Here is a 12,573-nt window from a genome sequence, read left to right as displayed (position 1 = left end):
ATCTATGGGGTCGAGTCACACAGAGTTGGACACGACTGAAGCAACTTAGCAGCAGCAGCAGAGAGACAAAGAGGGAGTCAGTGGGCTTGAGCAACAGGAAGGACTTCAGTTGCTGCTGTTGGGAAGGTTGAAGTTAGTTCAGTTGTGATGAAGAACAGGGAGATCTGAAACTCCATTTAAACACAGTACTTTTTTTTCACAGTATGTTTGAAATATGTAGGATTTTAGAGTTGTGTTTTTTTTGTTTTTTGTTTTTTAAGAAAATCTCAAAATCCACATTGTTTTTTTTTTCATGCCTCATTTCTTAGGTACTCTTTACTATATAACTTTAAGAAATAATCGGCATATGATTCTCACATGAAGTGTGCTTTGTGAAAAAAGCCAGATTGAAAAGGTTACATACTATATTATTTTTTAGTCACTAAGTCATGTCCAACTCTCTCCAACCCCTTGGACTGCAGCCTGCCAGGCTCCTCTGTCCATGGGATTTCCCAGGCAAGGATACTGGAGTGGGTTGCCATTTCCTCCTCTGTGGGCTCTGCCTGACCCAGGGGTAGAAACCAAGCCTCCCCGCATTGGCAGGTGGCTTCTTTACCAACGAGCCACCAGGGAATCGTGAATCTGGAATAGGTCAAATACTTATTTACTTTTCATTTAAATAATTTTGGTATTTGAACATTTTTTTGTCTTTATACAGATTCTGAAATGAGAGCTATTTACATGAAATCTGTGCGAAGTCCACTGATGAGCAGTCGATACAAAATGGCCCATAAGAAACATAACATAAACATTTTCTCCCAGGTATGAACTGTAGACATACAGTGGAGAATTTCCTGGTGGTGATGTTGGAATATATTCCTGTTAATGAAGCCTTCATTTTGTTTCTAAAACTCCATCAGAACTATTTGCAGTAGTTTCTGCCCTGAGTAAGGAAGATGGACTACGTGAATTCTCAAAATCCCGTTCAGTCATAATTTGATCACATTTTCCTTTTGTTAACTTGAGCTAATTAGAATATACTCTGAATTTGTTTTCCAATTAGAGTATTTAAAGGAAGTGAATAGAACTTTATCATCTACTAGTTAAAGTTTTAACTCTTCTGTTGTTATATTTCTCTTAGAAATTAATTTTTCCCAGTAAAATGGCATATCAGAAAATTATAGTTTTATTTTTCATTTATGGAATCAATTTTGTATTAGTATTATTTGTTTATAAATTGCCATATTCAGCTCAGAAATATGGGCATTTTTTTATGATCATTCTTATCTCTACTTTCATTGCATTTATTATATATAGTGTTTTATGAATTACTTATCACAGCATTTTATGAATTACTGTTCATTTTTCTGGCTACTTGCACTAGACTATAAATTTCTAGAGGGTAAATCATTATTTTTTTTTTATTCCCAAACTTCCCATTTTCTTCCATTAAAGAATATACTCAGAAAGAAGATGTGGTATATTATAAAAACTGGAAGTTTACTCAGCCATAGAGAAGAATGAAATTTTGCCTTTTGTGACCACATGGATGGACCTAGAGGGCATTATGCTAAGTGAAAGAAGTCAGAGAAAGAAAAATATTGTATGATTTCACTTATATGTAGAATCTGAAAAATAAAACAAATGAACCAGCATAATAAGGAAATCATAGACACAAAGAACAATTAGGTGGTTGCCAGAGAGGAATGGGTGGGAAGGAGAGAAATAGGTGAGGGAGATTAAGGGATACAAATTTCCAGTTGCAAAATAAATGTCATACCTATGAAATGTACAGTGTGGGGAGTACAGTCAATAATTATGTAATATCTTTGTACAGTGACAGATTGTAACTAGACTTATCCTGGTGATCATTTGAAATGTATGTTATATAACAGAACTAACATCATGTTGTAGGTTAATTATACTTCAAAAACTAACTCATAGAAAAGGGGATCAGGTTTATGGTTATCAGAGGCGGGGGCAGGGGATGGTATGGGGGAAAGGGGAATTGGATGAAGGCAGGCGAAAAGTGCAGACTTCAGTTATAAGATAAATAGTTACTTGTTATGGGCTTCGCAGGTGTCTCGGTTAGTAAAGAATCCTGCTCAGTGCAGGAGACACAAGAAACGCAGGTTCGATCCCTGGGTTGGGAAGATCCCCTGGAGGAGAAAACGGCAACCCCCTCCAGTATTCTTGCCTGGGAAGTGCCATGGACAGAGAAGCCTGGCAGGCTACAGTCCACAGGGTCACAAAGAGTCAGACATGACTGAGCATTCATGCAGGCACAGACCTTGGGATGTAATGTACATGATAAATATAATTAATACTGCTGTATGTTAAATATGAAAATTGTCAAGAAAGTAAATCCTGAGAGTTCTCACCACAAGGAAAAAGTATGTTTTTCTATTTCTTTAATTTTGTTTCTCTATAGGTGAGGGCTGTTCACTAAATTTATTTCATGATGTAGTGAGTCAAATCATTATGCTCTACACCTTAAACTTATACAGTGTTGTATGCCAATTATATCCCAATAAAAATGGAAGGAAAGAAAGAATATGCTCAATAAAGAGTCAGTTGAGCAAGTGACTGAATTAATAAAGTAAATGAAATAAATATTCAGAGAGATATCACAAACTTAAAAGAATATGTTAAAAACATGCTGGTTTTATGAAGTTTATTATACTCTTATTTGTGTTTTTATTGTAGATTCCTGAGCAAGATGAAACCTATTTAGAAGACAGTTTTTGTGTTGATGAAGAGGAGTCTTGCGAAAGCCAGTCAAGTGAAGAAGTTTGTGTTGATTTTAACCTAATAACTGAAGACTGCGATACAAATGAGAGTAAAAAATATAAAACCCGACGTGCAGTAAAGCTAAAACAAATGAAGATGAGACAAAACTGTGCACGTTCAAAAAATAAATTATCCAGAATTATTTTACTGGATGATTCAAGCGAGGAGGAAAAGGATGTAAAGGATAAACAGGAATCCAGGACTGTGGTTAACCCAAGCACGGTGCCTCCTGGGTCTTCACTGCAGTCCAGGGACCACTCTCATCCAGTGGGTAATCAATTGCTACACCAGAGACAACAGACACCACCTAATTTAAAGGTTCCCGATTCTGACGTCTCAGACTTCAAACCTCAGAGCCATACGAACACGGAATCTGCCTCATCGTTGTTCACTGCTGTCGGTGCACAGGAAGACTGTAGAAAGTTTCCAGTTCAGTTGAAGGTATGAATCAAACCAGAAAAAAAGCCTTCATGCATTTTCCAAAAGGCTTTTTTGTTTGTTTGTTTTCCTTTCTTTTGTGTTAAATAACGAGGTTAAAGAAAAATTAACAATAGAATTCTTCAGACAAGAAATCAGCATACTAAATTATATAGCTAATTCATAAGATGCTTGTTTTTTTAATGTGTTAATAGCTTTCTTAAGAACACTGTAAGGAAACATGCTTATTTTATATAAAGAATATAGGAAATTAGCTTCTTGCAAGGTAACAGAAATTACATGCTCAGATTAACTTTGCTTTCCCTCTCTGAAGGCTTCAGGTATGTAACTCTCATCTGCTTACTGGGGAGAGGAGGTTAGAGGCCTGATTTTCTTCCTTTGAATTTCTTTCCTTCCAGAATGGTTATGTAGTTTACTTTCCAGCTCCTCTTTACTTTACTATTGCTGAAGTAATCCCCAAAACTATTTTCAGTTTTTAGGAGTTGCAGTAGTTTTGCTAAACCAGGGGTTAAAGTGACAGTAATAGGAATCCCTAAACCTAGACTTCTGTTGCTCTCTTACTCCGGGTGTTTTAGGCCATTCCACCTTAGCAGCAGTGGCCCTCAGATTGGCATTTCCGAACATTATCTCCCGACTTTTTTCTTTTTTTCTTTTTGCATGTAAGTATTTCTGGAAGGCATAATGAGATAAAGTTGACTAGATTGTCTTATCAATAGATTGGAGAACAACAAAGTACTTCATTTCTTTGAGCCTCAGAATTATCAGCTCTAGTAGAAAGATAGTAATCCCAAGGTGAAGACCCTTTGCAGAGGAAGGAAAGGGAAAAGAGAGAAACTAGAATTAAGGAGAAAAGAGAGCAAGTAGAAGATTTAGTTGAACAGGCAATGGCTGAGGATTTTCCAAAAGTAATGAACTTTGGCATACAAGTATCTGAGTCTCTGTTTTCAGTTATCATGGGTGTTACCTTGAAGTGGAATTCCTGGGCCATACGGTAATTCTTTAACTTGGCGAATTTGCCAAACTTTTCCAAAGTGGCTGCATCACTTTCATTCCCACCAACAATGCATGTCCCAGGTTTTGTTCACATTCTCATCAATGCATTTTCCTTTTAGGAAATGTCTAGCCATCCTACTAGGTGTTAAGTGGTAGCTTCATCTGCATAGTACCTTTGGTCCTGTTGAAGGAAGAAGAAAAAGTACCAGAAAAATCAGCCTAGGTGCTAGAAGTTTATGGCGCCAACATCTGTGTAACTGACGGTGATTGATGTGTTCTGCTTTTCAGGGTGTTAGAGCTCTGCAGGATTCTGGCACTTGCGTGCCATGCTGTTCCAACTCACGACCACGTTTGGCTGACACACATGCTTCTCTAAGACTGCCCCAGGAAGGCCACAGAACTTGTATTCTTGTAGACAGCCGTGAAATCGTTTCTGGTTCAGAAGTAGTTTCTTCCCTAAGAGCAATCCATGGCTTACAGGTAGAGGTCTGTCCTCTCAATGGTTGTGATTATATTGTGAGTAACCGCATGGTGGTGGAAAGGAGGTCTCAGTCTGAGATGTTAAATAGCATCAATAAGAACAAGCTCATCGATCAGATCCAGTACCTACAGAGCATGTTTGAAAGAATATGTGTGATTGTGGAAAAGGACAGAGAAAAAACAGGTTTGTATTTTTATAAGGCTGTAAAGGAACTTGACTATTATTTAGTTCATTATTCTACTGTCAGGATGTGGGAGGCTCTTAAAATATGAACACCTGACTCATGAGTATTTACATGATGTCATAATATTTTTCATTAGTCACTGTGTTTAAATGCAGCTTACGAGAATTGAAGAGGGTGAATTGAAGGCAAGTGAACCAATCATACGTCTTTCTGGGAGGAGCCCTGGGAAGGGTACCAGAAATAAGGCAGCAGTGTGGGAGAGGAGGATTCAGGAGTTTAAGAAGGTAGAATTAGCAGGAGTAAGTGGAAGCAATCAAGAATTACTCTTGAGCTGACCAGTTTCTTGATTACTGGGCAGTCAAGTACTGGTGCTGTTCTTTGAAATTATGAATATAGGAGAAGCAGCAGATTTGAGAGACTAAAGAGGTGTTTAATGTTGAATTCTCAGTGGGTCACTAAAATGGGTGCCTACAATATTTTAGAAAATGCAGGCTTGGAGCTTCCGTTAGGGAGGGAGTTTTATGGGTAATGTTTAACTGTATAAGGGCATCCCTGAGACTAGTGAAAAGATCACAGGATATGGAATCAGAAGATGCACTGAGTTCTGGTGTCTTCTATAGCTATGCGACATTCCATTTGACAGTTAACTCCTCTAGTATACTTTTCCTAGTCATCCCATGGTGTTACAAGAATTCAGTGAAATCATGCAGCTGAAAGCCAGTATGGAAGAATTCAAGGATTACACAGTAATTACATATATAAAAGGAAATAATGTTTATGTAAAATGTTGGTTCAGGAATTGAGCGATGTACCTTTTCATCACCACTGTCATTATTGAACCCTGTGATCGTGAATAAGTCACTCTTTCAGTAACCCCAGTCCAATTTCTTTTTTAATTTGACAAATGAGGGCTTTAGATTACGTGATCTTTTGGGTCTTTCTAGTGCTAAATTTCTATAATTTACTTTATACTAACATACCCTTTATAAAGGAAATAGATTTGTAATAAAAAGGAAAGTAATGTGACAAAAGCTATGGAAAAACTTTTTTTTTTTTTTTGGCATAAGGAAGAATGCCAAAAGAAGGACGTAGGTAGACATGGAAAGGAAATCAATGAGGAGAGTAGGGAAGAGTTAAATTAACAGGCAAGAGTTAGAGACATTATAATGGGTGTGGAATGTATTAAGTTATCCTTGAAATAAATACATAAGAATTTTATATCTGTTAGAAGTATTACTAAGTGAATGCTTCAGCAATGCTAACATTACAGATTTGAGAGAAATAATATGGTCTTGGCCATCAGGAATGAGTTATCTAGGAATATACTTTCTCCCCTATCTACTCCCCTTCTGTTGATTCTAATTTGACACTCATCAAGACAGTTTTCCCTCTTTTCTCTCAGATATTTGAGAATCGCTTTAAACCTTTAGCAGTAGGATTTCTCATCAGCATAACGTGGCACTAGTTTGCTTAATGATACAGATCTTGGGATTTTAATAATGTATAGTATTAACAGTTCTACTTAATGTAAATTACTAAGGTTTGCATTTTCTTAAATATAAAATATTTAGGAGACACATCCAGGATGTTTAGGAGAACAAAGAGCTATGACAGCCTGCTGGCTACCTTAATTGGTGCTGGGATCCGAATTCTTTTCAGTTCCTGCCAAGAAGAAACTGCAGATTTGCTAAAGGAATTGTCTTTAGTAGAACAAAGAAAGAATGTTGGTATTCATGTTCCAACAGTGGTGAACAGTAATATATGTGAAACTCTTCAGTTTTATCTAAGTATTCCCAATATAAGTTATATAACTGCACTGAATATGTGTCACCAGTTCTCATCTGTGAAAAAGATGACAAACAGGTATGTCTGTTATAATATTTTTAAATGGTTACTTTAAAATTGTTCTAAGAGGCATTTCATTGGAATTTTCATATTTTTTATAAGTAAAGAGGTGTAGTGCCAGTTAGATTCATTCAGTACAGACTTTGCTTGTCACAGCATTAAGCTGAGGACATTAATTGGGGGGGCGGGGGGTAAAAAGGTAAGCATTGTATTTGTAGCTTAGAGCCCTGTGGGGAGGTGGACAGCACTTACATTTTGACCTTGCATTCTAACATTTCTGGGCTGTTTAGTTCTGTAACTAAAAAAATGTTCAAGTTGAAAGTTTTACTAGGTTTTAATGACTATATTGCTTGAAAATCAAATGAAGGTATTAAATAGGTTAAACTACAGGCCCAAATAAGATCCTGAAATTATTATTTTAAATGATTTCAAATATAGGAAGTAAATGTGCTTTTATTTAAACCAATGCTAAATACATTAACTGAATGTAGAAATCTGGGGGAAAAAAATTATTTCCTTAAAGGCTTTCTTTAAACAAGAATATTGAATTTTATAAGTCAGAAGTTCAAGTCTATTTTTGTTTATTTTTCAGCACACCTCAAGAAATTTCGATGTATGCACAAGTAACTCATCAAAAGGCTGAGGAGATCTATAGATATATTCACTATATATTTGACACGCAAATGTTGCCAGCTGATCTTAACCAAGGTAGTATTAAATCTGATACGTGATCAGACTGCTCAGGTTGGGTTATCAGAGAACAATACAAAATGCACTTCAATAATCATTGCTGCAGTTTATGATTATTGGTTTAATACATGTATATGAGAATATTGCCCTATTGTTTTATACTGTGTACATTTTTATTTATATAGAATATGTAAATTATTGAAGAAAACATGTGTTTAATAATTATTTTGGTTAATTACATAATGAAACTTGCTTATTGAATAAAAAGTTTATTTAAGGTGCTGTTAAGAAATAAAAGCTAGAGTGAAAGATGTATTTTAGAAATTTTCCGAAGATTATAGTGCTGTCATTATCATTTGTTAGCATTATAGGTTGATGTATCTGCTGCCAGCTGAATGGTCATAAACATTTTTTCCTATACATATACAATATTGAATAGGTATGGGTGGTAGGTGTATTGTGAGATAATGCCCCAGGAACTAGGAAAAGTCAAAAATTTAACTGAACCCTCAGTTCAGTTCAGTCGCTCATTCGTGTCCAACTCTTTGCGACCCCATGAATCGCAGCATGCCAGGCCTCCCTGTCCATCACCAGATCCTGGAGTTCACTCAAACCCATGTCCATCGAGTCAGTGATTGCATCCAGCCATCTCATCCTCTGTCGTCCCCTTCTCCTCCTGTCCCCAATCCCTCCCAGCATCAGAGTCTTTTCCAATTAGTCAACTCTTCGCATGAGGTGGCCAAAGTATTGGAGTTTCAGCTTCAGCATCAGTCCTTCCAATGAACACCCAGGACTGATCTCCTTTAGGATGGACTGGTTGGATCTCCTTGCAGTCCAAGGGACTCTCAAGAGTCTTCTCCAACACCACAGTGCAAAAGCATCAATTCTTCGGCGCCAGCTTTTTTCACAGTTCAACTCTCACAACCATACATGACCACTGGAAAAACCATAGCCTTGACTAGATGGACCTTTGTTGACAAAGTAATGTCTCTGCTTTTTAATATCACCATCTACAGCCCAAAAAAATAAAGTCTGACACTGTTTCCACTGTTTCCCCTTCTATTTCCCATGAAGTGATGGGACCAGATGCCATGATCTTCGTTTTCTGAATGTTGGGCTGTAAGCCAACTTTTTCATTCTACTCTTTCACTTTCATCAAGAGGCTTTTTAGTTCCTCTTCCCTTTCTGCCATAAGGGTGGTGTCATCTGCATTTCTGAGGTTATTGATATTTCTCCCGGCAATCTTGATTCCAGCTTGTGCTTCATCCAGCCCAGTGTTTCTCATGATGTACTCTGCATGGAAGTTAAATAAGCAGGGTGACAATATACAGCCTTCACGTACTCCTTTTTCTATTTGGAACCAATCTGTTGTTCCATGTCTAGTTCTAACTGTTGCTTCCTGACCTGCATATAGGTTTCTCAAGAGGCAGGTCAAGTGGTCTGGTATTCCCATCTCTTTCAGAATTTTCCACAGTTTATTGTGATCAACTGAATCCTAATAACTGTCAAATTCTAGTAATATGAATTCGTCTATACTACTTCTTTTGTTGTTGTTAAAATATCAAAGAAGTGATATACTGGAGTTGGAAAATTTCAGTTCGTTGTGACCCATTACGTTGCATCTGTGATCCTACTAATATTTTAAGATGGTTCCATATTATTACCTGCAACATGAGTCCCTTCGTTCTAGTCAGTGTAGTGCTAAAGCAGTCTTTAATTATGAATATATGTTTTCTCCACTTAAGGTCCTTTATTCTCTGTTTGCCTTATTTTTATCTATTACACATTGTTGGGGAGTTGAATCAACCTGACAGCAGAGGGTTTCACTTAAGACTTGGCATGGACTTCAAAGCTGATCTAACTCAGGTTGATTTTCTCTTTCCTATCAGACGATGAAAGTGACACACAGAAACAAGTGACTTACTCAAGTATAGACTGGGAAATCTAGAACAGGAACCGAAGAACTAGATAGTTTTCTTTCACTAAAAAAGCTACTCTGATTGTGAACTTAGCTCCTTTGGGACATTGTAAATTCTGAATTCTTCTAAAGCAGTTGATCTCTTCTTTCTGCTGTTCAGTAATTTTGTCAAATGTTTCCGTTACAGAGAGTAAAGGAAGTGATATAAATTATTGGCAAATGTGCAATTTTCATTATATCTCTCAGGTTCCAATTCATCCTTTAGTATCTCACTGTGCTATGGTGGAGTGGACTTTCTGAGCATTCCTCCCTAGTGAGCATGATTCTTAGCTTTGTCAGGTAGGAGGAAAGGGGCTTCTCTTTCTGGTTCCAGTGTACTGTGTTGCTGCTTCTCACACTACGTGGTATCAGCGGGTGTGTTGGGTAGGGCCATCTGGTGGAACTGTGCCCCAGCTACACCAGAAGCACGCAGCTCCCTCAGCAACCTCACATTGCCGTGGACTGATGGCTTCCCTACAGCCTCTCTCATGCAGACACCAGTGTCCTCAGATTCTGTGTGTGCACGCTGAAGACAAAGTGTTTCATAAATTGACATGGTTTGAGGGATATAACTTAGAGGATTTCATTTACTTACACTTGCTGTGTAGAGATGTCTATCCATTTTTAAACTGCAACAGCCTCTTTCTGTATTCCCACAGGTTGCACTTATCAACCCTATGGTTTATCAATCTACCTTGTCTGCCTTTGAGCCCTCAAAGTCTTTCTCTTCCAATTTTAAGTCTCCTTTGGATGTTACCTTAAACCTTACTAGTTTATCTAATGACCCAATGGAAAGAAATGGGAATAACCTGGTACCTGGCAGGTGGGATGAACAGAGACTTGATAGGTCACAGAGAATATGGGGAGGGGGGTACCTTGTAGTTGATGTCAAGTGTATGCTATTTCAAAATACCCTTTTTGTTTCCTATTATAGAACTGAACTACCTTCAAATTCCTAAACCACTATCTGTGAACATCAAACAGCACATTATTACACCAAATATTTGCAACTTAAAGTTCTACAGTATTAACCCTTTAATTTTTTTCATCGTTCACCTAGCAAAAATATTTGTGGCAGAAACTATCATGGTAGTTTAAAGGAGAATGATCTCACTTTACCTGCACTATTCTTTTTAAATCTTGTGTTTCTATGAATTCTATAGTTCTTTAGTAGCTGATCATTACTGACTAAATTCTTAGGAAACAAATGTATTTTTTCTATAAGTTCTGATATTTTTCAAGGAAAGAGCTGAACCATTAACCAAAAAGGTCATTTTTTCCTATGATCCAGCAGTTAGAAAAACCAGCCAAAACACAAATATTATAAAAACAAACTTACTTTATTTAAACAACCTAACTGGAGAGAAAGGGTGAGTAATGTACTATATAAACAGAGGGAAAAAATTTTTCATGTCAAATTTAAAACATAATGGCAGAATATGCTAAAAGATGTTTATTTCCAAAGAAGCTGTCCAAAAGGAAAACAGTGTTTATTATGACATGACATAGTAACTTGACTTCTTACAGTAGTAGATCTGTAACCTGAACGTTGTCTAACCCAGTCTTTTAAATACTGAGACCAAATTTTTGCTATGTCTGCTTAAAAATACAACAAAATGTTTTCTCATTCTACTTAATAAAAATACTTAAAAGCAATAAATGAAATTTACATAGGTTTCACGGATGTGCCAATCACAAGCTTTAAGAAAAACAATCAGGAGAAAGCTTGTCAAATGGTTTAAACAACATGTAATTAAAACATTAGATCTGACTTGTATACCAAGTGGTGACAAATGCTAACCTAAGTTTTCATGAACTCAGAAGCTACAATCTATATTCTGTTCTCCCCCATCTCTCCCTTTAACAATACTAACATTTTCTTAAATGATTTAAAAAAAAAAAAAAAGAAAACCTGTATGGAACACGATTTTCTTCAACAGACTAAGATGCTTATGAGACATAAAACGTGAAACCTTTGAAAAAGAGTGTGCAGTTTCTATAAAGAAAATATATACACTTCAGATGAAGACACAAATACACTGCCTGCTTCTTGATAAACATCCTGGACATGTTCTCTTATTTATACTATTCAGAATCAGAATTCGAAAAATAATAATCGTTCTCTTCTTCATCTAAAGACTCCATAGCCTTTGTGAAAAGTTTTCCAATACCAGAGTTTTCTGCTAATTCTGTAATGAGAAGTTTAATAAAAAAGATTAATATGTTTCTAAAAGCAATTTCAAGGAAATTGAAAATAACTATAGGAAAAAATTGATAGGTCTGCCCACTTGAGAACAATTAATTTTAATACTGTGTTAATAAATAGACTACCCTATAGTAGAACAGAGCTACAAAAGAAAAGTATATTACCTTTGTTAAATGGTGTTTTTCTTCTTGATGGTGGAGTTGAAAAATCAGTTTCCATCTACAAGAGAGTTCATATTAGCTAAGTAAAAATTTTCCCAATACCACAGTTTTCTGCTAATTAACCTCCTGTGAAGCCTGCTTCAAACATAGACAAAGTTCAGCATGCTTTATCCCAAAGGAAATATTATAAACTAATGCTGTAATGGTTAAAGGATAGCACCTGAAAGTTGCCAAAATCAACTGAATACTTATTCTGTTCCATAACACTAGCAAAATTTGAGTTCTCTGTACTTTAAATTCTTGGCTAAAATAGTAATTCGACATATATGACAAGTTTCAAGTATATACTGCATGCTTATGTACACCATACCTTTTAAACTATTGGCCATGGCTATCTTTAAAAAATGGAATAGGATAGAAAAGAAAATATGACAGCACAGGACAGACAGAAGTGGCAAGATATAATCAGAGTCCTGATAGGAAAATCTGAAAACTAAGATATTCTACCCAGCAAGGATATAATTCAGAATAGAAGGAGAGATTAAGAATTTCACAGACAAGCAAAAACTGAAAGATGTAAAAGAGGACATCAAAATCATAAAATGTAGGGGAGGAGAGTAAGAAAATGTACATTTTTCCCCCAGAATATGTTTGAGCCTATATTATTACCAGTCTGAAGCAAGTGGATACAGGAAGGAGTTAATACACTTGAAAAACAAGGTAACCACAAATCAGAAACATACAACAGATTCATAAAAACCAAAAAGAGAACACAAACATAATATGAAAGAAAACCATCAAACCACAAAAGGGAAAACAAAAATGGACAAATAAGAAAATACAAAATCA

At 36.3% G+C, this 12,573-nt stretch overlaps 2 protein-coding genes across 16 annotated transcripts in view; one reads left to right on the top strand and one right to left on the bottom strand.

Annotated features, from left to right (window-relative positions):
- FANCM (FA complementation group M) overlaps positions 1–12,573 on the top strand; it is a 95,683-nt gene that overhangs the window by 51,171 nt on the left and 31,939 nt on the right. For 4 of the 8 annotated variants that reach the window (XM_086363331.1, XM_086363334.1, XM_086363333.1 and 1 more), the window contains exons 19-23: positions 698–801; positions 2,686–3,210; positions 4,489–4,864; positions 6,437–6,728; positions 7,303–7,418. In XM_086363331.1, coding sequence (XP_086219457.1) covers positions 698–801; positions 2,686–3,210; positions 4,489–4,864; positions 6,437–6,728; positions 7,303–7,418 — 1,413 coding nt within the window. Of the gene's footprint in view, positions 1–697; positions 802–2,685; positions 3,211–4,488; positions 4,865–6,436; positions 6,729–7,302; positions 7,729–12,573 lie in introns of those variants that run through there. The other 4 variants (XM_086363332.1, XM_086363335.1, XR_015149487.1 and 1 more) reach the window with 3 other exon arrangements.
- MIS18BP1 (MIS18 binding protein 1) overlaps positions 2,897–12,573 on the bottom strand; it is a 55,190-nt gene continuing 45,513 nt past the window's right edge. For 6 of the 8 annotated variants that reach the window (XM_086363347.1, XM_086363346.1, XM_086363352.1 and 3 more), the window contains 2 exons: positions 11,728–11,782; positions 10,679–11,546 (listed from right to left, as the gene is read on the bottom strand). In XM_086363347.1, the coding sequence (XP_086219473.1) occupies positions 11,443–11,546; positions 11,728–11,782 (159 nt within the window). In that variant the 3' untranslated portion in view covers positions 10,679–11,442. Of the gene's footprint in view, positions 4,382–10,678; positions 11,547–11,727; positions 11,783–12,573 lie in introns of those variants that run through there. The other 2 variants (XM_086363350.1, XM_086363351.1) reach the window with 2 other exon arrangements.

This window comes from Bos grunniens, chromosome 21, assembly GCF_055505025.1.
Source record: "Bos grunniens cultivar Pamir isolate PY7600 chromosome 21, Bosgru_T2T1.0, whole genome shotgun sequence".
Lineage (NCBI taxonomy): Eukaryota > Metazoa > Chordata > Mammalia > Artiodactyla > Bovidae > Bos > Bos grunniens.
Note: the sequence above shows the minus strand (reverse complement) of the source record. Positions and strands in the feature narration are given on the sequence as shown.